The sequence below is a fragment of the Bombyx mori genome, chromosome 6 (genome assembly GCF_030269925.1).
Source record: "Bombyx mori chromosome 6, ASM3026992v2".
In the NCBI taxonomy this organism is placed as follows: Eukaryota; Metazoa; Arthropoda; class Insecta; order Lepidoptera; family Bombycidae; genus Bombyx; species Bombyx mori.
In genome coordinates this window covers 7,874,526-7,902,299 of record NC_085112.1, presented here as the reverse complement: position 1 = coordinate 7,902,299, position 27,774 = coordinate 7,874,526, and the positions used below count along the sequence as shown (strand labels likewise).

General features: G+C 36.0%; 2 protein-coding genes and 2 long non-coding RNA genes across 29 annotated transcripts in view; 2 read left to right on the top strand and 2 right to left on the bottom strand.

Annotated features, from left to right (window-relative positions):
* LOC101745102 (uncharacterized) overlaps nt 1-15,138 on the top strand; it is a 90,736-nt gene extending 75,598 nt beyond the window's left edge. For 18 of the 22 annotated variants that reach the window (XM_062669051.1, XM_062669044.1, XM_062669052.1 and 15 more), the window contains 9 exons: nt 130-382; nt 674-1,093; nt 1,819-1,960; nt 4,999-5,107; nt 7,542-7,655; nt 8,691-8,774; nt 10,189-10,341; nt 11,684-11,749; nt 12,289-15,138. In XM_062669051.1, the coding sequence (XP_062525035.1) occupies nt 130-382; nt 674-1,093; nt 1,819-1,960; nt 4,999-5,107; nt 7,542-7,655; nt 8,691-8,774; nt 10,189-10,341; nt 11,684-11,749; nt 12,289-12,460 (1,513 nt within the window). In that variant the 3' untranslated portion in view covers nt 12,461-15,138. The remainder of the gene's footprint in view (nt 1-129; nt 383-673; nt 1,094-1,818; nt 1,961-4,998; nt 5,108-7,541; nt 7,656-8,690; nt 8,775-10,188; nt 10,342-11,683; nt 11,750-12,288) is intronic. The other 4 variants (XM_062669058.1, XM_062669055.1, XM_062669040.1 and 1 more) reach the window with 3 other exon arrangements.
* A 1,000-nt stretch (nt 15,139-16,138) lies between these two features.
* On the bottom strand, nt 16,139-18,116 carry LOC134199052 (uncharacterized). The gene is made up of 2 exons (XR_009973386.1): nt 17,734-18,116; nt 16,139-17,158 (listed from the first exon to the last, which is right to left on the bottom strand). It is a non-coding gene; the product is annotated as an uncharacterized LOC134199052 (long non-coding RNA).
* Nucleotides 18,117-18,273: 157 nt separating this feature from the next.
* Tau (tau-like protein) overlaps nt 18,274-27,774 on the bottom strand; it is a 52,502-nt gene continuing 43,001 nt past the window's right edge. Inside the window, exons 2-8 of one of the 5 annotated variants that reach the window (XM_062668874.1) lie at nt 26,351-27,761; nt 26,164-26,207; nt 25,931-26,090; nt 25,289-25,497; nt 24,240-24,425; nt 19,835-20,005; nt 18,274-19,512 (exon numbers count right to left, since the gene is read on the bottom strand). In XM_062668874.1, the coding sequence (XP_062524858.1) occupies nt 19,447-19,512; nt 19,835-20,005; nt 24,240-24,425; nt 25,289-25,497; nt 25,931-26,090; nt 26,164-26,207; nt 26,351-27,761 (2,247 nt within the window). In that variant the 3' untranslated portion in view covers nt 18,274-19,446. 5 annotated transcript variants of the gene reach the window in all.
* On the top strand, nt 20,410-21,105 carry LOC134199046 (uncharacterized). The gene is made up of 2 exons (XR_009973380.1): nt 20,410-20,626; nt 20,923-21,105. It is a non-coding gene; the product is annotated as an uncharacterized LOC134199046 (long non-coding RNA).

Here is a 27,774-nt window from a genome sequence, read left to right as displayed (position 1 = left end):
ATATTTTGTGTAATTAAGTAGTTTAGTTCACGATTTACTAAGTATTTACTTTATTACCCTTTATGAATATGCCTACAAAAGCAGTTGCCTACCTAGATGACGCACTCACGTGCATATAACATGTTTTAGCGCGCAGACTGTGGACGCGTGGGTATCGTACGTTCGAACGCGGGAGTCAATTCTCGCGAAGCACTACGGGCCGGATTCACTGGTCCTCGCAGGGTGCGTCGGGGAGCCTCGCTGCCGAGCCCTCCTGGACACGTTACTGGCGAGCCTCGAGCCGCTCAAACTACTGCCCTTCTCCTTAGATCTCATGTTTGAAATGAGGGAACTCCATCGAAGCTTCAAAAGAATCGAAAACGAAATGCGCGCCGCCAGCAGGGTGAGTTTGAGCACGTTACAATCGCATCTTACCCGGAAACCTATCTAACCAGTAACCCGTGTCTCCTAGTCGCGCCAAATCGGAGCAGACATCGCTTTATTTGCATTTTATTGTTTATTGCATGTGCTTATACAAGACGAAGGATATATGAATCGGAATATTTATAGCGTTTCGTGCACAGCTTACGTAAAATGCAAATAAAGGCTTGGCTCGAGCGCTCGTGGATCTAAGACCCGTCTCTTACCGGGTCAGGCATGATGCATGACGCTAAACATTTAATGTATTTAACAGCCCACTTCGATTAACCCGCCACTAACACTGAACCAACGGAACTTGCTGAAGTTGGTGCGCTCGATGCAGTCGAGCGGCGTCTCCAGCGACGACTGTCAGACCAGCGTAATCATGAGACACAGGGAGCCGAAGAACAAAGAGCCATCGACTCCCGACTTGCTAAACGATTCAGCGAACGTAAAGACCGCCATTGAAAAGAACAGGCCGCGGTCCTGCGTCAACCCGACCGCTATAGGTCACGACATGTGCCCGAATAACAGCAGAATAGAAATGGAGACGAACCGCCGCTGGTCCGGTGTCCACTTGGGCTCGAAACTGATGCAGGCCTTCGACAGACTAGTGTTCGACGACAGCGACGACTACACAGATAGCTTAGAGACTAACAAACCGTGTCCCAGAGCCCCCGCCGGTGAAGCGAAGGTAACTGGAGACCCGGCTCCGTGTCCGACGCGCGTTGTGCTTGTTCCGTAGTCTTCTTAGAGTTTGCGTACCATTCGCAGGTTGAGTTACAGCTTGAGCTAACAGCTTCGTTAGTTTTCTAACATATGATTTGCGCGTTTCGCTTCTTTATCGATCCGTGTGTTTACTGATGTGTGTATGTGTGTTTGTGTTTTTTTTTTCAATTTAATTTTTTACTCACAATTTTGTTTAAACTGTTCTGTAACCAAAATTACGGTGCATGTTTTTTTTTTTGTGTTTTCAATTTTTTACGTTTATGGAATAATAAAGTATAAAATGTTTGCCACCAATATATTGTTAATAAAATTAAATTAATCCATAACGACGAATCAATTGCAATTTTGATTGATTCGAAAAAAGTTTTTATTTATTTTAAATATTATATTTACTGCTTATATTTACTGGTGGTAGGACCTTTTGTGAGTCCGCGCGGGTAGGTACCACCACCCTGCCTATTTCTGCAGTGAAGCAATAATGCGTTTCGGTTTGAAGGGTGGGTTAGCCGTGGTACTTACATGAGACCTTAGAACTAATATCTCAAGGTGGGTGGCGCATTTACGTTGTAGATTTCTATGAACTCCAGTGACCACTTAACACCAGGTGGGCTGTGAGCTGATCCACCCATCTAAGCAATAAAAAAATACATTAATTAAGAAACGCTGCTAAATGAAATATGGAATATCCAGTTGGACTTCAGCGGTGAGGAACAATGGAGGCCCGGCTCGGCGAGCAGCGGAGGAAGCGGAAACGCGCCCACCGGCAAGTTCCGCCGCCTTCAACTCAAATGGGAGATGCTTAGTAATGCTGAGAGCCCAGTCACGCCTTCCGGTAAGAATTTATAATTGCATTTACTATTTTACTAGCGACCCGCCCTCGCTTCGCTTCAGAAACTGTAATTTATTATTGATTTCTCCACTATTTAATTAATGTTATTATATATATAAACCTTCCTCTTCAATCACTCTATCTATTAAAAAAAACCGCATCAAAATCCGTTGCGTAATTTTAAAGATTTAGGCATACATAGGGATATAGGGACAGAGAAAGCGGCTTTGTTTTATAACTATGTAGTGATTTGAGAACCATCGAAAATGATAATTACCCGTCACAAAATTATAAATCATATTTCAATACAAAATACGTAATTTATTATTTTAATCGTTCATTAATAAAATTATGCACTATCGTCATCATTTTAGCAAAGAATTTTAATAGCAATAGAATTTTAATAGCAGAAATTCAAACTTCACATTAAATTCTATGATGACACAATGAATTAAATTCAATTAACGGGAAGTGACTCTTAATTAACATTTCTTGAATAAAAAAATATTAGATAGTTATATCTAGATTTATAAATCACGAGAGTATCCGTATCTCTATTGGTAAAACCTTTGGTGTACTACTTTGTGTATAACCCTAAAGCACGAACATTTAAAAAAAAAATATTTTAATAAATAAATTCTTCCTTAACAAAGCTTCACGAACGACTACCACTACGAAGGACTAATATTGTGTAACAAAACAAGAAAAACCAAACTCCCAATACATGATCTAATAAAATTTGTGAAAAAATTACTTATAAAAAAACTTCTTCAGGTATTTCAATAAAACTAATTGAAGTTCAATTAAAAACATCGAACTGTTGATGCTAATATCAAATAAGACGCTCCTCCAATTACAAAGACTAGTGGTCCCGCAGTAGTCGAAATTCGACTATAATTAATTGAAATTTCAACATTATTTTGGTTCTATTGTTACATATTTCGCTAAGACTACACTATAGACAAATACTCGTAATATTAAAGATAAACAATACTAACCTATTCTCAATTTGACTATAGACTTTAAGCAATAACAAAAGTTTGACAATAATCAAAGAGTATATGTGTGTGTGTCAAATACATGGTAGTGTGTGTAATGTTTTCTTTATTGATTTAATGTATCTTTTATGCATTATTTAAAAAAAAAAATTAGCATTGTGCACTTCTTCTCTATATTTTCTATATAAGTGTGGAAAATTTCATACTCATCGGTCCGCGCAATTTTCGCAAAAAGTGATACAAAGTTTTTGCTTCACGTATTAATATATAGATAAATGTCGTGTTTTAAGCGAAATGTCGCAAAAATATACAAAAAACTCATACAGAAAAATTCATTCAAATCGGTCCAGCCGCTTAGGAGGAGTTCAGTGACATACACACGTAAAGTAGAATTATATATAATAATATAAAGAGAACCAAAAAATACAATATACATAATTCAAAGAAATACACAGCAACTACTCAAACAGTAGTTACGTAAACATCCTACTGTTGCCGCGTTGATTCAACTATTATGTTCGCGTTGTTTTTTACATTAGACCCAAACAATGTTGTACGTGTGAGTCGATTAAAATTCATAGATTTTTTTATAGAAACCAAGTGACGATTAACGTCATGGCATTTAAAACGATTGACGTAAAACATGAACTACATTTACGTGAATTCATTCCGATTTGCACGCGTACGCTTCGAACTTTGCTGTAGGCAGCGGCTTGACATTGCTCCTGGTGTTGCTGATGTCCATGAGCGACGGTGCTTATCATCAAGTAGCACGTCATTACGGATCCTCCCGATTTTTTATTATTTTTTATTGCTTAGATGTGTGGATGAGCTCACAGCCCACCTAGTGTTAAGTGTTACTGTAACCCATAGACATCTACAGCGTAAATGCGCCACACACCTTGAGATATAGTCTCAGTATAAGGTCTCAGTATAGTCACAACGGCTGCCCCACCCTTCAAACCGAAACGCATTACTGCTTCACGGCAGAAATAGGCGGGGCGGTGGTATCTACTCGTGCGGACTCACAAGAGGTCCTGCCATCCCGATCCATTAACGGTGCTTTTAGGTGCTTTTAGGCGCTTGCGACGAAGGGCTTGAGTGTATTAACCCATAGACACAGCCCACTGAGTTTCTCGTCGGATCTTCTCAGTGTGTCGCGTTTCCGATCCGGTGGTAGATTCTGCGAAGCACTGCTCTTACTAGGGCCAGTGTTAGCAATACTCCCGGTTTGGGTCCGTGAGCTCACCTACACGTCAAGGAAAAGCTGAAATAGCCTCTCAAGGCTATCAGCATAGGTAAGAAAAAAATAAATCAAGTAGTACGTACGTTGTACGCTCATCTCTGTCTACAAAGTCAATAAAAGTATTATCAAGTACGTAAAACCTTGATCTCTTAAAGCGTGGTCTACGTAAATAATTGTCATTTCAAATAAGTGCATGAAAACAGCTCACACAACAAATACCACGTCAGAGTTCTTTGAAATACGTAACTTATTGTTATACATGTCTTTTTTGTTCTCAACAACAAATAAAGGTTTTATTCACCAAAGAAAATCAAATAAGCTCGTAACTTTATTATTTTTTATTATTGCTAAGATGTTTGGGCGAGCTCATGGCCCACCTGGTAGTAAGTGGTCACCGGAGCCGATAGACATCGTCGACGTCAATAACACCGCCCAGCTTGGGACATGATTTCTAAGGCTCAGTTTTTACAGTAAAAAAGCTGCCCCATCTTTCAGAAGGTGGTGGTGAGTACCTACCCGTACTCACAACGCGTCCTGCCACCAGTAATTATGCAAATTTAATTTTGCAGGTTTGATTTTTGTTACACAATGTTATTCCTTCACCGTGGAAGTCAATCGAAATGAACATTTCCGTCCTATCCTTTAGGCCACAATAATTACTTCGCGTTCCTAATTATTGCAACGTATAAAATACAAAAGTAATATTCATAGAGGAAACAGACAGGTACAAATACGTCTACGTTAGCAGCATAATGGTAAGCACACGTTGTTAATGATGACGTCACGTTCGTTCCCAGGAGAGACTTCCCCTGCCGCGGCCCGAGGCTCGAAGATCCCGCGTCCGGTGTCGTCGCCCGTGCGGCCTCAGGCCCCCCCACTGCAATCTCCCGCCAAGAACACGCATCGGTCAGTGATTTACTATTGTTGTTCTACAGGTTTAAAAAAATCTAAAAAAAAAAAGTATTAAAAAGAAAATCTAATATTGAAAAAAAAAGACATGCCCGCTGAGTTTCTTGCCAGTTCTTCTCAGGACGGAGGCTAGTTTTTGTGAATTGGCGGTAGTTCTTTTTGACGTTCAACAATTGTTTACATTCATCTATGTTGAATAAAAAAAAAATGATTTGATTTGATTTAGAATAAGTCTGTCACTTAACATTTGAAATACGAGGCTAAAAACTTAGTTTAGTACTTCCTGTTTTTTACTAATATTAAAAAGAAAATCTAATATTTAAAAAAAAAGACATGCCCGCTGAGTTTCTTGCTTTCTTATTTCTTGTCTTCTTGTCAGGACGGAGGCTAGTTTTTGTGAATTGACGGTAGTTCTTTTTAACGTTCAACAATCATGTACTTTCATTTATGTTGAACAAAAAAAAATTTATTTGATTTGATTTAGAATAAGTCTGCCACTTAACATTTGACATACGAGGCTAAAAACTTAGTTTAATACTTCCTGTTTTTTTATTTTTATTTTAGCAGGTACAGAGCCAAACCGCTGGTTGCCACTAATAGAAACGTTAGGAATTATCTGATAAAGATATTATGTGGAACTCCAATTTTCTATTTGTTCCTTTGCTTGTTTAAAGTAGGACATGACGTCAAACGATTTCTCGGGCAAATCGTGACACATGAACAATATTATTATTACTATCCCGTTATTATCGCTACGTTGTTATTCAGGAGAACAAAGCTATTTCAGAAATTTAATACAAGAAACATCCAATGAGGGTTTTTCATTGTGAGGTGTTTCTGACATTAACGAGTACAAAATTGAAAGACTAAATGTTTAACATACAGGGTGTGAGAAAACGAAGACAGGAGCTAGTGTTAGTGCTACTGATACGATTACACTTAAAAGAAAATACGCCATCGAACCATTTCGCTAAACTAATGTTTTGGATTTTCAACGGACTCGTGATTGTGCCATCGAAATTGTTCTTAAAATTCATTTCATCGATCTATTAATTCCTTCGTACCAGCGGCACTGGATAGCACCTGTTTTCGTTTTCGGGAACGATTCCAAAACACCCCGTATTAGAGTGACTAAGAATTCTAAAGATATATTTACAGCATTCGTAATAATACATTTGCTTTTCAAATATCTTAATGCGAGGTCAAAGTCGTTAATCTTCTAAAATTGTCTCATTGTTTTAGTTTCGATTTAAGAACTCTATTCACTGTCAAATATGTAGCGTATTTTTAATTGTTGGCGCGAATAAGCAGTCGAGAATAGTCTATCTAGTTCTTGCTTGGTCTTCGCAACTCTACATCTTATAAGTCTCATCGCAATTAGTTGTTCTGTAATATGAGATTGTCTTATGACCGTGATTTCCAATTCTGTTCTTCCTCGTTACTGAGTATTATTATTACAGAAACTTATATTACTTATATTACTTACAGAAAACAATGTGCAGATTAATAGAGTTTCTCTGTGTTGCTATATAAGAGCTGTATTTACCAACGACAGATAAATCCGTATCTAGTCGGCAATCAAACAATCATATTGGTAGGCGTTGGCCATGACTTCGGTGGTCTATTACCTAAACAAACAACTATAACATCCTCAAAGCTAGACCCTGATCTCCTAGATACAGTGAATTAAACCAATCAATAAAAAGACTATGAAATATGATGAATAGTTTTGCATTAACCGAGATATAGAATGTTTATGCAACTGTTAAGTTTACCTGATGTAGCCCACTGTGTTTCTCGCCGGATTTTTTCAGTGGATCCCGATTTCGATACGGTGAAAGATTCAGATGTTAGTAAAGTCTCCCGTAAGCTCGTCTACATATCGGTGGAGCTAGTATAACCCTTTTAGATTACTAGCAGTAGGTAGACAAAAAGAATGTAATGAAGATTGAATAAAACAAATTATTCACAATACTGAGTGAACAACCTAGGGTAAACACATCAAGGATTTGTCTTTTCTAGATCGCTTGTATGTTGTTTGTTCCTACCTATGCTAATAGCCTTGAGAGGCTATTCAGCTTTACCCTAGTATGTAGGTGAGCTCTCGGGGCTCAAACCGGAGGTGTTGCTAACACTGGCCCTAGCTAAAGCAGTGCCTCGCAGAATCTACCACCGGATCGGAAACGTGACGCACTGAGAAGATTCGGCGAGAAACTCAGTGGGCTGTGTGTATGGGTTAATTTTCTCGCGAAGCCCTTCGTCGCAAGCGATGGGTTCGGCAAGGACGGTGAGCGGTGCTTGTATGACTGATACAAACATGCACTGTGTGTGTCCCAGCTCGTAGTTCTATTGCAATAAGTCATCCGACAGTCAGGCTTTATACTAATAAATGGCAGAGTCACGACTGTTCATCTGGTAATTTTCTTTAAAGGGGCATCCCGGTACCAGTACGAAAAGGTACCTCACCGACCACTGCGACCACACAACGTCCCGCCAGCTCACGCACGAATACGACCAACAAAAAACCGTCACAAACCGTCAACAGGTAATTTCTTAGGATATTTTTTTTAAATAAAACTTCTTGACATTCGACGCACAATGTCTAGTTTCGAATTCAAATTTGTCCTGTAACTTATAGATATAAATATGTCGTCAATTTTAGATTGAAATTTCATTAAATATTTTTTGAGATTATTAGTAGTTTTGAGAGCCGAACAAAATGACATACATACATACATGAAATATGAATCCAATAGTTGTATGCTAAAAGTATATAATCTTTATTTCTGGTGTCAAAATGTATGTATAAAAAACAATTTCTCAATGTACGGTTTATAATAATTTTTAATAAGGTTTCGGTTTCTATTATTATATAGTTTGGGATTAATAAAATATTAAAATATGCTTTAGCGTTACAATTGTAGTTGATTATAAGGGTACATATTATGTGTTATAATCATTTGATATCTTACTTTAAATCACTCAAGGTGTTGGTGTGCACTTCTCTAGAGAATAGAAGGTGTAATAAAATTTATCTAATTATATACAGTGCAACCTTAATATAACGAACCTCAATATAACGACGTCCTCGATTTAACAAAGTCTTCGTTATCCCCTTTAATTGTCCATTAGAGTCAATGCAAAATATACCTTTATATTGCGAAGATTTCTAGCGAAAAACCTCTTTATGACGAATTTCAACTATTAAAAAAAGAAAAATTGCAGCCTACCTAATTGTTTTTAAATAGAAAATACATACAGTAATTTGATTAAAAGTGTTATCATTATTAGTAGAAGTTGTTCGCTGTATCAAGATGAGTACATACTGTTGAGGTGAATAAAACTATTTTTATCTCTATAACAAATGCTAGACCAATATAACCTTAATATATCAAACCTCAGTTTACTAAATTACTTGATATAAAGAATATTTACTTGTTCACTTCCGATTTGTTATATCAACGTTGCACTGTATTTAAAATCAATATCGAATTAATTTATTTATTTACATAATTTTTTTTAAAGTTCTAGAACCTCACCAATGGTTTTTTATATTTGGTTTTTATGTTGCACAATCCAGAATTATACCGCACACGAAGAGACCCAATGCGATGACAGATGGAACGAAAGACGTTAAAAACGTGACAAACTCTAAGAGATCGCCGTATGTACACATAGATGGGATCTAACATTACTGACCACAATAAACCCGCTCGTGTCCTTATTTAAATCTGTTGTCATTAACCGTTTTGTCTAATAAATCAGTGATTCTCAACCTTTTGAATGAGAGTGAAATTTTAAGATGCGCGCGCACCGTGACACAAAATTAACAGAATGAAGTTGCCCACTAAATCGCTCATTACAATACGACCGACGTAACTTGGCGAGTCTGAATATAGCCGCAAGTGAACTTTCCGAACCGTACGGAGAATTACTGAATTTATACGATGTCATGAAAAGGGATGTCCAATATGCGTGTTTGAGGATGTTGTTTAATCGATTTTTTTTTCAAATTGATTAAAATTTAAATTAAAAAAAAAGAAATAAATTTAATAAAAATTAAGTATAATTTCTTACGCGCGTACACGCACCCTTTTTTCCGCAAAGACGGAGTAAAGTTTAAAAGTTAAATAACTGGAGTATCCGAAACGTCGGACAACGTTACGTTACGTACATTAAGCTTAAAAAAGTTTGTTAACCGAAAAGAACAATCCGTGAAATAGTATGATAATAATTTTGAATATAAAATTTGGTGGCGCACGAAATTAGTCCGTCACAGTGGTTGAGAATCACTGGTCCGATTGCATAAAAGCATGATCTGCATGAAACGTTTCGTATTAACTGTACATTTTAACGATGAAGTGTTTAATCTTACCAGTCACTTGGATATTAATATTATTAACCATGTTTTTTTTTTAATTAGAACATTTTCGCAGATACACTCACTCTGATACCTATATTAAATTGATTAATTTTAAAATAATCTCAATTTTAGTCTGATAAAAAGTCATATTTTTGGCGCTCCTAATTTATTGCTATGTTAAGTCGCTATCAAAACCCACTCGTTTCAAGTTTCAATAAATTTCATTTTAAAGGTTTAAATTTTCTAAAAAATATTTGTGCAATCGATAACTGCCAGAACGTGCTAGAAATATTAATTATTATTGTCCCCCAGTATCAAATCGAACGACAGTTGCATAACTACACACGCACTGGACTTGTAGTTTTAAATATTTAAAGCTAGATTTACGGCTATATTTTATGTGCTTGGGGAGCGGTTTATCTAAAATATGCTCACTCCGTAAATTTTTCAGAAATCCTAATTACTTATATGAAATAGGTACCTATTTTTATTAATAACCTGAAATATGTTTTTTCTTTGTTTAGTAAATATGTATTATTATTATCATTCATTTAAAACACAAAGCGTTTGCATTCGTTTTTTTTTTTAATTCCATAACATATGAAAATAACATGAAATCTGGACTGCACTAAACTTTCTAGGCCACGGATACAAGCCGTATTGTAATATATTATGTAAAATCACAATAAGATCCACAATACTGTGAACATTCCAGAACGTCTCGCGTGGACGGCGCGTGGCCGGGCGGCGCCGCCCCGCGCCCCGCGTCCCTCCCGTACGGCCGCCCCGCCCCGCCCCCCGCACCCCGCCGCGCCGCCTCCTCCTCCGCCACGCGCCCGAGCGCCAACACCTCACACCACAAGAACAAGTAAGTTCCACGTGCACCACGTACTACTAAAGCTGCTTTCAGACTACGCTATACAATAGTGCCATATAGTATAGCAACGTATACTTAACTAATAATTTAATGTACAGTACAGTGTGAAGCTGTCCATAACAATGTATGGTGTGCGATATTGTTGTGCTATGAGGTATATACTATGTATATTATAGCGTAGTCTGAAAGCAGTTTAATGCCCTCCGAGACAAGAGAAGATCTCCCTTCGCTCTCATTACTATGATAATCATTTATTCCCATGATAAATTCCAAAAATTCAAAGAAACAAGAAGATTCCGTGGCATTAACAAAAAAAAAAAACAATATTTGTGTGATTTTTCAGTTTTAAATTAGCCTTTAATATTTAAGGTATTCGAGAATAAGGCCATGTTATGGTAATAGTTTTACTACGAGAACATTCTACAATAAAAATACTGTCAAACCGAAAACTCATAAAATTATTATTAATTTCTAAATACAGATCTGCGAATGTAGTTTCTTTTGTATACGTACATATATAGCAGTAGCCTTAATGGGAATTCTGGATCCACCCTGACTGGTGAGTGACCTCACGAGGCTGTCTGAGAGAAAATTTGAATCGCGACTCACTAGGAAGATGTAAAACTCAGTGGGCTATGTTACAAGTCGAACTCTTCGTCGCATTCAACGGTGACCAGTGCCTGTAATGCATAATCTGAGAGTGACATGTCGCTCGCTGCCTCTTCCTCTGAGTCGGAGATCTAGCTTGCGCCGGCTTCGATGAGAGGGCTACGAATCTGATTTTAATTACTCTCAAAATTGAATGAAGTTGACGTGAACAAATATATCTTTACGTCTCACAGACATTACACAGCGCAGATTCCATTCTTATCGCAGTTTACATTAACACGATCCGGAATCCAGAAAGATTGGTGGTAGTACCTCTTGTGAGTCCGCACGGGTAGGTACCTTCGCCCCACCTATTTCTGCCGTGAAGCAGTAATGCGTTTCGGTTTGAAGGGTGGGGCAGCCGTTGTAACTATATTGAGACCTTAGAACTTATATCTCAAGGTGGGTGGCGCATCTACATTGTAGATGTCTATGGGCTCCAGTAACCACTTAACACCACCAGGTGGGCTGTGAGCACGTCCACTCATCTAAGAAAAAAAAAAGATTCAAACACAAAAATACCACAATACCAGAGCGAACATTTTCATATCGCTATCAATAAGATGGCGTTTTGAACTAAAAAATTCAATCCATAGACAACTCGTAACTTTTAAAGACAATTTGAATAGCGCTACTACTGGTCATTGACAACCGTAGTTAAAATAAGTTGTGTCGATACTAAAAGGTCACGGCGCGCTGTCTCCACCTCTGCAACTAGAACTCGTGGTGGCACAGCCCTAAAGGTGGACAAGTAAGTCTGATTGTTAACTCGGGGAACTATAATCGAAATCTATAGGGTGTTTGGTGATCATTCCCGAATCTAAAACCTTGATAATACACGACCGCATTTAAACTTAAGATTTTATAATATTTTTTTAGGAATTTAATACTCTGCAAATCCGGAATGTAGAGCGTACAAAACTTGAAGTACAACGACCGCATTCGATAAACCTCATATTTAAAAAAAACTGATAATCTAATTATTATTGAATTCCGTGGCGGTTTTAAAAATTATATCATGGATTTTTGCTACATTTGCATTGTTTTCGGGAGAGCTACCCTTACACCCTAATGCACTAAACACGAGTACACTTGTAGAGTAGACGTACACGCGCATTGAACGAGCATGCCAAGGGAATCGGTGCTGGAAGAATCGCCTCGCGCTTACAGCTCTCACTGCAAACAAAATACTAGTAGAATGGTTGTGGTAAATCTCTCTTCGGTATTAACGCACACTAACCGACCAGTTTAATTCTCATCTGATATGGTGACCAGTAATATCTGTTACAGATACGTGAGGACGTTATGGCATCGGTTGCCATCTGACTCCGGTCACCTAGCTTTCAACGAGGGCGAACGTCTCCGGCTAGTCTTGGAGGTAGACGACCAGTACTTACTCTGCTGCAGGGGTGATCAAAAGGGTCTGGTACCCAGGGATGCTGTGCTCTTAGAGGATTTCTGATATTGGCCTCCTGATCACGAATGGGAGCCATGCTGGCGACCGTTACGCATGAACTTCAATGCGAGAAAGTAATTTAGCGTGAAGTGTGTTGCGTTTTGACGCTCAATACTTATGGTCGGTTGGTTCTGAGTGATAATGTGCAATAGTTCATGAATGTGATATGGAAATGGAACTTTATTACGTTGTGTTTAGGTCGAAGTAACGCGTCCAGTGCGAATAGTGGGTGAACTCAGAGAATGTTCAAAGACTGTAAATATTTAATACCTTAATGTCACATTTAATTCGTTCGATTTTTGTCTACTCTATTATTGTGTAATTTATTTAATTTTGTTGTTTCCTTGTCTCTCGATATCGAACATAATCTCAACATCACTTAAGCGAAGTCTCGTGTTTATGAATTGTAGTAAAGTCTAGTCTTACGATAAGGTTCGACAAACCCTTAACTAACTGTATATAAATATATAGGATACAAAAGTTGCAGATACATTCACGGGCGATGTTGAAAGCGTTCCCAACTGGCGGTTCGGAATCATTAGCAGGTAATTGTTTGTCTCGATAATATGTGATATAGAATACGTACTATATACGTGTTGTTATAGCGACAAAATCTCATATAACGAATAAATATTAGTGTATTTAAATTAGTGAATCATTATGGCCGTCGAGAGAAAGACATTTAATAATAAAATGTATTCGATGTTTGATATGTTAAATCGATGTCTAATCATAAACGATAATGTTAAAATAATTGAATATTGTAAAATATATTAATGTGTAAACAAATTACTTCATAGTTGAAAATGTTTAGGGAAAATATAAATATGATATTGTGCTATTATTTGCAATTAACCGTTGCAACAAACAATATTTAGTTTCAAACGAATCAGATATATTCGATACGATCATCATGTAGTTATCCACGGATCGTATTAACGTCTGTACTTGTTAACTGCATGCAGCCAATCCAAGCTGCCTTCCTCAAAAATCTGGTAAAGGCGAAAAACAGGGATTTGTGAACTATTTAATATTTCTTCTTTACTAATGGCATGGCCTCCACCTATGTACCTTTCCTGATGCTTACCACAAAATCCAAGGACAAAACGGTGTTGGGCTTAACATTCTATTATACCTAACTGCATGCACCCATCCAACACACCATCCTCCTTCTCATCACTGTACGTTTCAGAACGACAAATGAATACTTATTCGTATCTTAGTCGATCTGCCGCCGCACATCCATTAAACAGATTTTTATCTGAAACTAAGTCTGGTTTTATTGTGATATAATAGCCATATCATAGCTTCCGGGAAGCGAAGATAAAATGATATTTTTGGTATTTATCGTATTGCATTGCTCAAATCGTTTACGCAAAGCTGTATCGTATGGTATTATATTGAAAGCTTAATGAATTTTAATACTCATTCATTATCCATTTATCTATGTAAATTTTTGTATTTATATTTACAATTAAATTAAACGTTTTAGATATCGATGATGTAATGAAGCACGAAACAGTTCCTCTCGTAGTTGGACGTGCTCGTCGAGTATTATAATCGAAATGTAACCGTATCTTATTAGTATTGCTTTCTCAAAGCGGCCCTTTTTTTACTTGCCAACTGCGTTCTACCAACAAAGAATGAAAGAGGCTCCACGACTCGATAAATCTCAATAAAATTAATTTGGACGTAAGTTGACACAAATTAGAACCGTAACTATCAAAAATAATACAATAAATTAGTATTAGCGACTGGATTCGTAGTTAAAATTTAGCTTAATTCTCTGGATGAGAAACCTTAATGACATTTGTATAAAACAATAATCGTATTCATTATCATTAAATCGCTTTGTGACTGAATGATGTGATGTGGCCTTTGTATGTATTAAAATTATGAAACATTATAATGTGTGTGCTTGTTGCATTAGTCAAAGTAATCATTATGTCGTCTAAATAAACTAGTAATATAGTCGATGCTTCCACAAATTTATTTATGATAGCCGTTAAAGTATTAAAATGCCTTAATCAACCATTTGTGTAAAATATCGAATGGATACGCAGCTTTGCGATCGCTAGACAGTTGACACATTGTCGCTTCTGCAAAATAGCTCTCGCCAATATGTACTTGGCAGTAACCTTAAGCGAGGTCGATAGTAGTAGTAAGTTTTTATCGACAGTTTATATTATTGAATCATGTTGAACAGGTTTTTATATAATGACATCCTGCGCGTTCTTAAGTTTGTTAGATGTGGTGAGCCAGTTGTCCTTATAGGTACAAAAGGTTGTTAATTTTATCGATTTTCTTTCGTACGTAAGATTTTTTTTATTTATATTTTAAAGATTGGGATCAATGAGTTGAATTTGAGTTTAAAACTTTATTTTCTTAAAACAATAAACGTAAATATAATGAAAAAAAGAGGCTTTCGTCATGACACGAAACGCAACGAACGACTGAGAATGAAATTCCGAATATTTAAATTTAAGTTTATTTCGAAAAATCAAAATATTAATAATGATTTATATGTATTGTATGTATTTATTTCGCTTAGACATTTTTATTGTCAAATATGTATGTATTGTTATATTTTATTTATGTTAAGTGCCATAATTTAATGAATTAACAATCGATAAAATATTGTAATGCATAACCATGTACACCAATTGAAATATATTATATCAAAATATGGTTGTTTCATTTTTACTCCAACGGTACTAATGGAAATATGTAGTACTAAAAAGGATATTATATTATTTAATAATTTTAATAAAGATTTTAATTTCTTAATTTTCATTAATAATCATTGAATTATATAATATGTAAAACCAGATTTAATGAATACTAAAAAGTAATTAACATTAATATTTGTTTCTTTCTTTGGACTAGGAATCTGGAAAGAATGAAAATATCGACACATTTTGTACTGTCTATTTTTGCTCGAAGTAGTCTTATAGTTGCAAGGGTGGAACAGCCGTTATCCCATATTATCATTTCCACCTTATGCCTAATGGAAGATATTATCTATAGGTAAGTAGACAAAGATAGCTATGTGTAATTTTCTTTGTTTGTCAATCGATCTTTTTTTTTTTATTATTTATTGCCCTTGTAGGCAGACGAGCGCACGGCTCACCTGATGGTGAGTGGTTACCGTCGCCCATGGACTTCAGCAATACCAGGGTCAGAGCCAAGCCGCTGCCTACCGCTTAATACTCTCCACAAGCCTCGTTTGAAGAAGGACATGTCATAGCGCTCGGGAAACACCGTGGGGGGGAGCACATTCCACAGCCGGATGGTACGTGGCAAAAAAGACCTCTGGAAACGCACTGTGGTTGACCGCAGTTGCTCCAGGTAGTATGGATGAATTCTACTCCGGTGGCGGACGGTGCGATAGTAAAAACAAGATGACGGTATCATCTCGAACAATTCAGAGCACTCCCCATGGAACATACGTTACAAAATACAGAGGGAACCGAAGTCCCTCCGCAGACCCAGAGGTTCTAAACGATCCGTGAGACTGGGATTAATTAAATGAAAATGGGGTTAACACTAACATCACAAGTAACTTTTATCCGATTATAAAAATCTGTGCTTGCAGCAGAAATAGACGGAGCTCTGATACGAACTATTCGGGGCCGCAGAACATGTCTGTAACAAATTACAAAACTATTCGAATAAAACAACAAATGCTTGTGAATAATATTATTTTTATTAATCATCTTTGTACTAAATGTTCGTACAATTTCTCCTTTGGTGCAATTGAAACAACACTATATCTAATAGCATCATTTAGATGCTTTAAAACTTCTACGATTCCTTTAAAACAGGTTACTATCTCATGAATGCAATGCCCAGATATAATTTGTGCTAAAACTACGTTTCTCCATCTTTAATAGTGAAGACGATGTTAACCTATTAAGGTGTGTAATTATATTTTTTATTTAAAAGATTCCGCTACCTTTGAAATTGTGTATTCGATCACATAACTAATCAATAATTTCACGGAGACAGCTACGGCTGCACAAGCCTTAATTTAAAATTTACCAATGAAACTAAAAATGTAGTTCAACTCATTTGGAATTGTATAAATAAGTGATAAGTGGCGTTCTTTTGATCAAATATTATTGAATACTAATTATTTTGTTGTGTTATTTAAAGTTGAACATTCAATCAATAATATTGCTCAAATATCAACGATTAACACGCTAGTCGTCCCAGGCCACGAAAACAGTAAATTATTCGGAATGTCGAAAATAATATAATGACAATAAAAACAACGACATATTGTACTTTTTAAACTAATTTTTACTTATGTCTACGACTCTCAAAAACCCGAGGAAATACTGAGCTTCGATGAGCTTGAGTGAACACGAAAGTGAACTTATAATTTCCTATTAACTTTTAAAATACGGTGCTAGAACTTTTCTAATGGGCATTAAGCATGACATGCACGTATAATAGTTAATAAATGGAAAAAGCTGGACGCTGTGTGATTGAAGCTCGTCTTGAACACGATGAACGTGGTGGATCTCTCGCGCTGACTGGACGAGCGGCACGTCTGTTTCTCTCATTGTTCCGCTGAACTAACACCTCGTCTAGCTCAGGGAGATGGCGACGAGGCGACAAGGCTCTTGGTGTACGAGGGGTACGCGCCGATCTGCATCGAGAGATCGGACGATCCTCTTCCCATTCCCTCTCGTAGTAATCCTGTTTACACATGATAAATGTCATAAACAATATAAGGAATATAGTGAAACATATATTGTTAGGTTAATATTATTGTTATTTTACTAATAATGAACAGGATAATTCATTTTCATTTCTAGTTTATGGTAGGGAGCGGCTTGGTTCTGACCCTGGCATTGCTGAAGTCCATGGGCGACGTTAACCACTCACTATCAGGTGGGTGGTATGCTCGTCTGCCTACAATGGCAATAAAAAAATAAAAAAAACAAACGATATTATGTTAGAGAAAATGGAATTGAACTATTTTTGCATACGAGAGCAAATATTTTAATGATATAAATAATGCCTTACTCGCAAGGTAAAACGAACCCATATACACAGCCCACTGAGTTTCTCGCCAGATCTTCTCAGCGGGTCGAGTTTCCAATCCGGTGGTAGAGTCTGCCAAGCACTGCTCTTGCTAGGGCCAGTGTTAGCAACACTCCGGTTTGAGCACCGAGAGCTCACCTACACGCTAGGATAAAGCTGATATAGCCTCTCAAAGCTATCAGCAAAGGTAGGAAAAAAAATGTATGACGAAAATTAATATTTAATACCGGAGATCAGTCAACGTGAACTATCATCACAGCAAATATTTTACATTTAAAGAGGCCTACGTAATAAATAAACTTGTTTGCTCAAACAGTTCAAATTTTTCCGGCTATAATTTTAGACTTGAAGTCATTGTTTCAAATAAGTTTACCTAATGATTGAATAATATTTTAAATTGTTCCATACTAAATCTTTAATTGTTTTAATTTTGGTGAAATTTTCAAGCGAAACTTAAAACGTGAAATGATTAACATAAACTTTAACTCGACATAAATATGAAATTGCATCGATAAATGTTATTAACTATGTGAACAAATTAAAACGACTGTGATTTCCAAAACTAACATCAAAGATAATGAAAATAATGAAGTAAATAAAGTAAAGAATAAATGACTCACCTTACGTTTCCAAAATGAATTTTCCTCTTTCTACATTGTGCTGGTGCATGTGTTGGGACTAACATAGGTACAGATACAAAATTATATGGTTCTGTAAACTGGTCGCATTTAAGATGAAACCTTACAGAAACGAGAATAAAACACAAATTTTATTGATGTTAAACTGTATTAAATAATCACCGTAATACGTACGTATGTTCGAATCAATTGTTTTTTCTATTCTACAGTTAATATCTACGTTGCCAATGTAAATGGTAATTGCGAAGCGGTAAAAAATATTTTATCAAAGCTAGATAGTTCAGCGATACAAGTGACATACATTCTCAAAGGAAAATTTAGGTTACATATTGTTTTGTGACTAATTTAAACATCGAATCAATAAATACTACCTAATACTAATTACACGTACTTCTAGAATCATAAAAAACATTAAATTCTATTAATCTGGTCAGTCCATCTCGAGCCCCTTCTGTTCTTGCCACAGCTATCGAACGAAAAAAATAGTTTTCGCGAACTTATTCAACGCTATGAGCTTTAAAGCTGTAAAAAAGCTAACTTTGATCAACTAACTTAATACCAATAACTACTGTATTTCATTGCTCGCGTGTGGGCTGTGTCGAGAACTCTGTTCAAACGGCTACTACCCAAATAATAAAACCTAGGTACAATACAAAGGTGCAATTTTACGCTATTCGGGATTAACGAAAAATTAAAAAAAGAACTTCTCTAATAATATAATAATATGCATAAGATAATAACGTACAATTCAATATTAGTTTCAAGCACGTTACAATTTGAAATTGCTATTAATAGTCTGTGTCTCTACTCTCGTCTATTACTGTTGCTGTTTACATTGATAAGGTGCAAATCGCATTTACTGCCTCTGTACAAAGTAAAACACAATGAAAATTAAAGGAGACTATAATTTGTCGACAAGTTATATAGCTTTGTTTATATAATCCAATAAAATACAATCTTTCTAACATACAGTAAATTGGCACTCTTGTAATATAATGGTTAGGTAATATTGACAGTAAAAATAAAGTAATTAGTACATATTAACTAAAGTAATCAAAGATCAAACAGTTTTTACCTTCCTTACAAAATCCAAACTTATTTAGACGCTAAACGGATATGCACAAATTATTGACATTATCTATTTTAATTTTGACAAAAATCATTCATTCAACAAACATTAATTAATATCAATACATTCAACAAACAGAAAACATACACAATGGACTCTAATTGAATATTAGACTGTTAGTACATTTTATGACTAAAATATAGATGAAAATGCGAAGTCTTTCTGGTAGTGATTTAACTCTGCTCTTCGTTCAAGTTTTCGTCCGATTTCGGCAGCTGTGAAGCTGGTGGAAGTGGACTCTAAAGCAGAAAAAATAAATTAACAATCACCACGTAAACAACATTATAAAACAAAACGTATTCAAAATCAAACCAAAAACAAAACGCTATGTTAGACACAAGAGCAATAGAAAACCAAACAGAAAAACAAAAATGAATGTATGAGTTGCAAGTTTCGCAGAGAAAAACGAATACCTCTTGAATCAATAAAACTTGTACAAATATTCTGGCTGAAACAAAAATGACGAAGTGTATGAGGTCGTGATTAACCACCACCAAGAAAACAAAGAAAGCAAAAAACGCCATGATCAAAATGCCTGCTTCTGGCTTCAAGCCCTCTCACCTCCTGCCGTGAGTGACTGCGACTTGTTGGCAATGGCGACTGCCCAGTCATCTGCTTGATATACTCTTTATCTTCAAATATTTTGATGTCTCCACCTCCTGGCTTATGTTTTACGTTATCCAAGGAACCCACTTTACTTTGAGCTTTGAATTCCAATTTTTGGTTTTCGATCTGTTTAGAAAGTTGGTGTGCAGATGTATAAAATTCTATATGACACAAGGTGCAACAGGAGGAAATAGAATCCGATCGGCGTATTACAAAATACTTATGTAACTTTTAGGAAATGTTGCGAATTATGACATAGGGAGGTGATGACTTTATTTAAAATTAATTTTTTTTACACGGTAAATACGGTAAGTTTGTTTCAACAACATATTTGTTTTTAATTTTGGGTGATACATACATAATTCAATTGCAATTCATCCGAAGATTTTATATTCTTGTCAATAATAATCGTCACCGATGTTGTTACACGTAACAATAATAACGAACTGCCTATCAACGGAATTAAAAGTGATTTTTTTCCACTAAAATAATTTCAGTGGTGTTGTAAAAGTTTCAATAAAACAGTGAGTTGTAATCTTCGATCAACAATAGTAACTAGATTTCGGGTCGGTGCATAAAATCCGTCTCGTCAAATAACAGCGCACTTGAAATGTGAGCTCTTATTTTGTTTAGTTCACTTCAAACACAGCCAATGTCAACCCGTCTCACAATACCGCAGTGTGTATTCAAAAGTTGCAAAAATAAGGCCCGAAAAAGCAATTTAACGGCCGGAGTATCTTACTTTCGGTAAGTACATGAAGTATAAACTATATTGTAAGCTTTAAACTTATAAATAATATTAAATTTTGAACAAAATTACCGATTTTTAACCACCGCTACAAATGTTGGCCAAGGCTCGGCCAACACATGGACAAACTTTTGCTTAACAGAACAGTAAATGCATGGAGTAGATTTGTGTTGTAATATTTTTTTAAAATTTGTTAGCAGCACTTCAAAATTAGTTGGTTAAAATTGGTTAATGCTGCTTTTGTGTCTGTTTGTTGGACTCTCATTAGATACTTAGCTTTCCATTTTTATTTTAGCTTTCCTAGCAATCACGTGTGCAGAATGGATCTCGATTGTCGCCAGAGAAACAAGAGATGACTTTTATAAGCCAGCTAAGAACTCCGCTTATTGACACTGGACATCTTTGCCTTCCGTGCTCACGGCTACTGAAATGTGGCCGAAACATTGTAATAAAAATACCACGCTTGAAACCGTTTAAACGTTGTTTTATTATGTGCACTGGTCGCGAAAACTTAAAAATATATATTACACAAAAACGTAACGCTAATAAAATAATAAGTAATGTATAGATACTAACAAACATACATTTCCAAAACATAAAAAGTAAACAACTAAACTTTTACTTTAATTCATTAATAAATTATTTTAGTGTTAAGCGCGACTCCCTTACCTCCTGTAGTAAATAGAAATCGGCATTTCAGGAAGCAAAAATAAATAAAGCAAAACGATGTTAGTTCTCAGAGCAATTAAGGGAAAAGTTACTTTATTTGTTGCACTTTAAGATTGATTTAACATTAAAAGTTGTTTAAAATATGTCTTTTTATTGGTAAGTGACAGGAGTAATTTATTGCTTTGCTCGTTTTATGTGACAAATGATCGTAAGTATTAGATAATGTTTTGGAGATTTGTGACTTTATTACTAGGTGCCATAGTTGTTATTAGTTTGAAAGTAAAAGTGTTTCAAAACTTTTTTCTCCGTTTGTTAGTAAACGAATGTAGCTATATAAGTATATATTCACGCGGACAGTTTTTGCTTTAATTTTGTACGTATCCCTTTATCTAGTTACTATTGTTGATCGAAGGTTGTAATGTTGTATTGCTGAAACATATGTGGTGAGCTGTCGTGTACGATTCGTAGCTTTTTAGTAGAAAAGTTTTTATTGATTTCGTAGCGTGCAAAACGATGTATGCGTTTGTGTGCGCGTGCCGACTGGATATACATTCACATAATTTAATTCAGATAATATTAAGTTTATGTGCCAATTTTCAGTGTCGAATTAAAAAAAAAATTAAACTTATTGTCCGTTTTATCAAGCTTATTTATTATTTAAAATTTCAATAGTTTATTTATGTTTATAATTTTTATTTTACATTTACGAGTGAGTTATTTTATTTAATCTAAATATTGTGTCAGTGAACTTTTGGCAAAATTAGGCAGCCACATAACCTATCATTCCATATAAACAAACATTTGTTCATGCCATTTGTCGATCAGGCACAAAGTTGCGCCCAACTGACCTTTCTCCATAAAGAATGATAGGAAAAATGTTTATGAGACGCTCTCCATCTTGGCAACGCCCACTTAACAAACTAGAAACAACAACAACATTTTAGGAATAATCCCCGTAATGTACTTTTAATTAAATTTTTTATATCAGCATCTGACGTCAATCCGTTGGTTGTATTAACATACGTATTAATATTTTCACGGAAGCACTTATTTCCGTGCCATAATCTATACTTCTATACTAATATTATATATAAAGAGGAAAGATTTGTTTGTTTGTTTGTATTGAATAGGCTCCGAAACTACTGAATCGATTTGAAAAATTCTTTCACTGTTTGGAAGCTACACTATTCCCGAGTGACATGAGCTATAATCTTTTTTGAAAAAAATTAGGGATTCTTACTCCAATAATGTAACCCAATCTGTAAAAAAATTACCTAAAATATTCTTTACATCGCGTGCCCTGCGAAAACTATTGATGATAGAATAAAATAATGTACTACGACTTTGTAGAACACATTATTATTTACAAAAAGAGTCTTGACAGCATATGTCTCACTATTATAGTTATGCCGCAATAAGTGCTCTTTTATTTTAAAAATAAAACAACGTCAAATAACGTTGAAAGGAGACGGAAAATCGTGGGCCAAAAATGTAATAACTTGGAATGTAGTCTAAAAAATTTGTCATATTTTTTTATATAAGAATATAAAAAATCACCTCGATCCTCTTTCTGGGACCGGAGAAAAATGAGAAAGTTAGTTTTTGTCGGTATAACGGTGTGATCGATTTAATTAATCGATTACAGGATTATAAAAAGAAAAACATTGCACTAGGTAATTAATGCAAAGTAATTAAATGAGCGATTTATACTTGTTGTATACAAGTGCGGCATGTGCCGGATTTAATTGCGATTATATACATAAATGAAGAAAAAGTCTATTATTACTTAGCAAAGTAATATGATTATCGATTTCAAATCGATTAAAATCGATTGTATTTTTGATGACAGCTTTGACAGTAAGCTGACATAACGTTTGTTCATAGATTATACAATTATTTTTGGCGCTTGTTGGTTTTTTCTGCTCTACTCGTTTTATATTATTATCTTCGACGCATTTTGAGTGTGTATCTATCGGGCTGTTTTTATATTTTCAACGATCACTGCTTTATTATTACGGATTCCAACCCTGCCTGCCTTGTACGACAATTGCTTCTACACTGGACACCGAAGATCGCTCACACGTTTGACTTGAAATTGTTGCATTGGATACTGTTGAAATTATGGATCGCTGTGTGAATTGTAGGACAGCAATTCCATATTCCATACCTGATATATATCATTGATATTCATTCATAATATGACATTTAAAAGATTATCCAATGGATATAATAAACATTTACTTAAGCTTAAATAAGTTATTATTCAGCTCTTTTAAAGAGATTGTAACATAACCTAAGTTTTACTAAATCTTTATTAACTCGGCTCTCAGATTGAGAAAACTTTTATAATTTTCAGCAAGGTACTGATAAATCTGAATCTATTAATTCATATTAGTTTCATCACGTTACATTCGGGCCCAAAAATGTATGTAATCGTTTCAGTCTCCTTTTTGTGTTGAAAGACCCGAGTGGGGCCGTTGCGGGCCGCTAGTATTAGAATAAAATTGTGCAATAAGTAGTCGATGTGCTACACAAACTTCATATAAATATTACTCACTGTTCTCGTTCCGTTCTTATCCAATGACGTCTAAAAGACAACAGCGTTCAATCGTTTTACTATTAATTAATCTACGAGTATGTTATTGATTGTTGATATATATATACAAATCTTTTAACCGTAAAATTGGCCAGCGTGCGACACATTGAAAGTGAAAATAACTTCTAAAGCTACAATTGTCTAATATACATATTATATCCAATTACTAGGTCGATATACTCGTGTGGCGTTGGTAGTATCTATCTGATACATAAAGCTCAATTTAAAGATTACTTATAGCTCTTAAACTTAAACAAATACTCACTGTATTTTTTTCAATAAAGTAACGTGGGTGAATGTTAATCAATTTTTATGTCTTTTTTATCGAATTAATCCTATGTAATTACCTTGATTGCACCACCGCCGGGCTTGTGGGTGATGTTAGCTGTGGAGCCAACTTTCGATTTTGCCTTTTCGCCGAAATCTAGCTTGACTGTTTCGATCTTCTTATCACCGCCGCCGGGCTTGTAAGAAGCGTTCTGGAGGGAACCGACTTTCGATTTTGCGTTCCACTCCAGTTTATTAGTGACAATCTGAATTTCATTAAACGTATATTTAAAAAGTATATAAATATCATGTATTGAAATCTTTAGTGTACCTATTATGAATTGATTCACTCCAATTTGATAGTTTTTTTCTTCTATGCTATGTATCACATGTGACTAGACACATCCTTAAATCTGTCTAAAAATACAACCATTCGTTGAAACAATTTCTCATTTTTTATTGTCTCATTGAAATAGTAGTCACGGACTGTGACTGCTGGTCAATAAGGTCAGGCTCTGACTCATGGCTATTTAAAAAAAAAGATATTCTGTGCGTGGGTGCATTCATAGTTGTATCTTAAGTAGGTTTTCAATACCGATGACACAGGCGAAAATCATAGCTGGGTCTATTGAATGAGAAAGTTTATTAGTTTATAACGTATAATAACGCACGTTAATAAAGTGCCTACGTACTGAAATGTTCATGCTTAAAGCAGCGGTTTGAATCTCGTAGGAAATTTTCCTATGAATGGTAGAAATGTCTAATGGAAATACGTATTTCACGATATGTTCACTATGAAGAAATAATGTAGATTCCGATATTCAAGTCTTCTATGGGATATAGTAGCAAGAAAAATTCAAGTAGACTGTCAGCTGCGTATCATGAACGATAAATAACCTAGAGCCAAATGCCAAATTGTCTAATTAAATTCAATAACATTTAACAAAAATTAGTACCCACACCACTAACCATTATCATACATGAAATCATTTCAAGATAAAGTTTGATTTTGCATTGACAACGATACTTTATCATATCTACTGCACTATCATTAGTTTGAATATTTTACTTGTACTCAATTTGTTCAGTTAAACAAAATAAGTGAAAATTACGCTTTAAAGTACCTTACCTTTTTAGCTCCTCCACTAGGAGTGTACGCTTCGTTTTTAGCCGCAATTTTAGGTGTGATGTTTCCGAACTCCAGTTTTCTGTTCTCTATTTTAACCTTACCACCCCCGGGTTTGTATGTGGCGTTATCCAGAGATCCTATCTTAGATTTCACGGCTTTTAAATTTGGCGACGGTGCATTCCCAACTTGAACTTTATTCATCGGTACTTCTGTAATTTTTAAGAGTTATAAAATTTTAAGGACAAGCCGCAGTTTCTAATCTTTTCAGTGAGATCTGCTCTTGAGGACCCAAACGCTGTTACAAAACTCACGGGCGCGGTGTGTTAAGATAAACAGTAGAAGGCAGAGGAATAACATTAGATCCGAAAAGTCTAAGTGTCCGAATAATATTTAGCCAGCCTCTAATAGAGTAAGATTTGTATATCGAGAACTTAGAAGCCCGCATTTAAGTAAATTTAAAGTCCTAAAAATAATTTTAAGTCATAAGATTTTTAGTCTTTTATCGCATTGCCCATTTAGTCTTACGTGTAGTATTTTCTTCGATTTTCGTGAGTTGTTAACATAATAAACATTTTCGCGATTTACTTTACCAAGAAAGCTGTAAAATGTTTCATTATGTATACAAGGAACACATTTGCTTACTTTTCTTTTCGGTCGGGGTAGGAATTTCTGGAGTTTTGGCTGTTGCACTCTTGCTCGATGATCGAGAAAGGCTCGCCCTAAGACTGTTACTCGATTTTTCTTTTGTTGGCGTTTTGTTTACGATTTTCTTGTTCGGAGAGCTAGGAGATCCATTGAGATCCTAGCAAACAAAATACAGGTCGTTAGCATAAATCGAACATGATAAAGATTTTGAGTATCATTTAATTACTCACATTTCCTTGTGTAGATTCGTCAACTCCGCTGTCGTTATCTCCCTCTGTGAAACAAATTGTAATTTGTAGAACAGAAAACTGCCTAATCATAAAAACTAACAGTAAATATGATTTATTGCCTAAATAGGTTTGGCTCACCTATAAGTCATCTTTAATATTAAAATAAGTTATGATCTTATAATATTACCTTTTTGACGCGATTTGGGAGCCGATGCGGACTTATGAGGTGTTGATTTCTTAGAATCAGAACTTATAATAGACGTGTTAAGCTCATTTGGTTTTTGCGTCGCAGATTTCGGTGGTTTTGTATCGGGGATTGGTGACTTAGGTGCAACTTTAGTCGGAGTGGCAACAAATTTAGGGTCGTTATTCACTTGAGATTTAATATGCGTCGGTGTTACGGCTTTAATTTCATTCTTCGGAGTTTTTGGACGTTGCGGCTCCGGTGTAATAGTTTGCGATTTATTATTTGAAATAGAGCTTTGTGATAAATTTTGCTTAGGCTCAGGAGAATCATCACTGCGAGTCAGTGAAGGCGAACGTTCAGATAAATCTTCTTTAGCTGGAGCTTTAGCAGAATCAATATAAATATTTCCACTAGTTCCATTATTTTGTGAAATCACATCATCGTCATCATCTACCTTCTTACTGGCTGTTGCAGCAGGAAAACACCCAATAAAAGAATCGGTCATTTTCGTTGCTGACAACCGCGATTCAGGACGTTCAACAACATCTTTAGCTCCATCATTTGAGGACACAGATCGAATACTTTCCTTTGAACTACGCAAATTGTCCTTACTATCTTTTCCCTCTTGTATCAGCCCAAGACCCGGACTTCGAATGCCAAACTCATCTAATCTACCACCTATGGCGCTAACCGATTTGCGTCGATCATCTTCTGCTTTAAGCGGGCTTGGTGCACCAGGAGCGGCAGCAATACTATAACTTCGTCCTTTGGCCATCCCCGGCGCGTCAAAGCTATCTGCTTCTTTTCCGTTTTGATTTTCATTTTTATTATCGCTTTGGTTCTCCAGGTTGACGACTTTATTCTTATTTATTCCGAAAGATTCAGCTCCCTGCGAGGGTTGCCGAGGAAGTTGCCCAGGCCCTGGCGGTGCTCCGTTTTTGTTTGCCCCGTTGGGCAATTGGGTAGCTAGAGGCCTGTTGCTGTCGGGCGTTATTATATTCCCGCTGACAGGTTGTCTGGGACCAAATTGCAAACTGTTCGGAGGAGGAGCTCTAAGCGTTGGTGACTGAGGTCTTGGACCTTGTTGAGAGACAATAGATTGTGGTCCAAAGGGCCGCAATGGTGGAGGCCTTACTTGTTGAGGTCCCAGTGGACTTGAAGGAACCGAATTCCTAGGTGCTGATACGCCACTTCTAGGTCCGAGTGACTGTGGCCCAGTTATTAAGCCACCGGGCTGAAAATTAGGTCGAAGTTGACCTTGCTGAGGAGCTGCAGCTCTCGCTTGTGGTGCAAAATTGGGCCGAGAATCTGTCCTTATAAGTGGGCGGATCGGAGGTGGTTGCGCCGATCCCGATAAATCGGAACCGACTGTCCCAGTGGTAGCGCCTTGGAGAACGCTCTCTGCCGTTGCCTTAGACAATAAT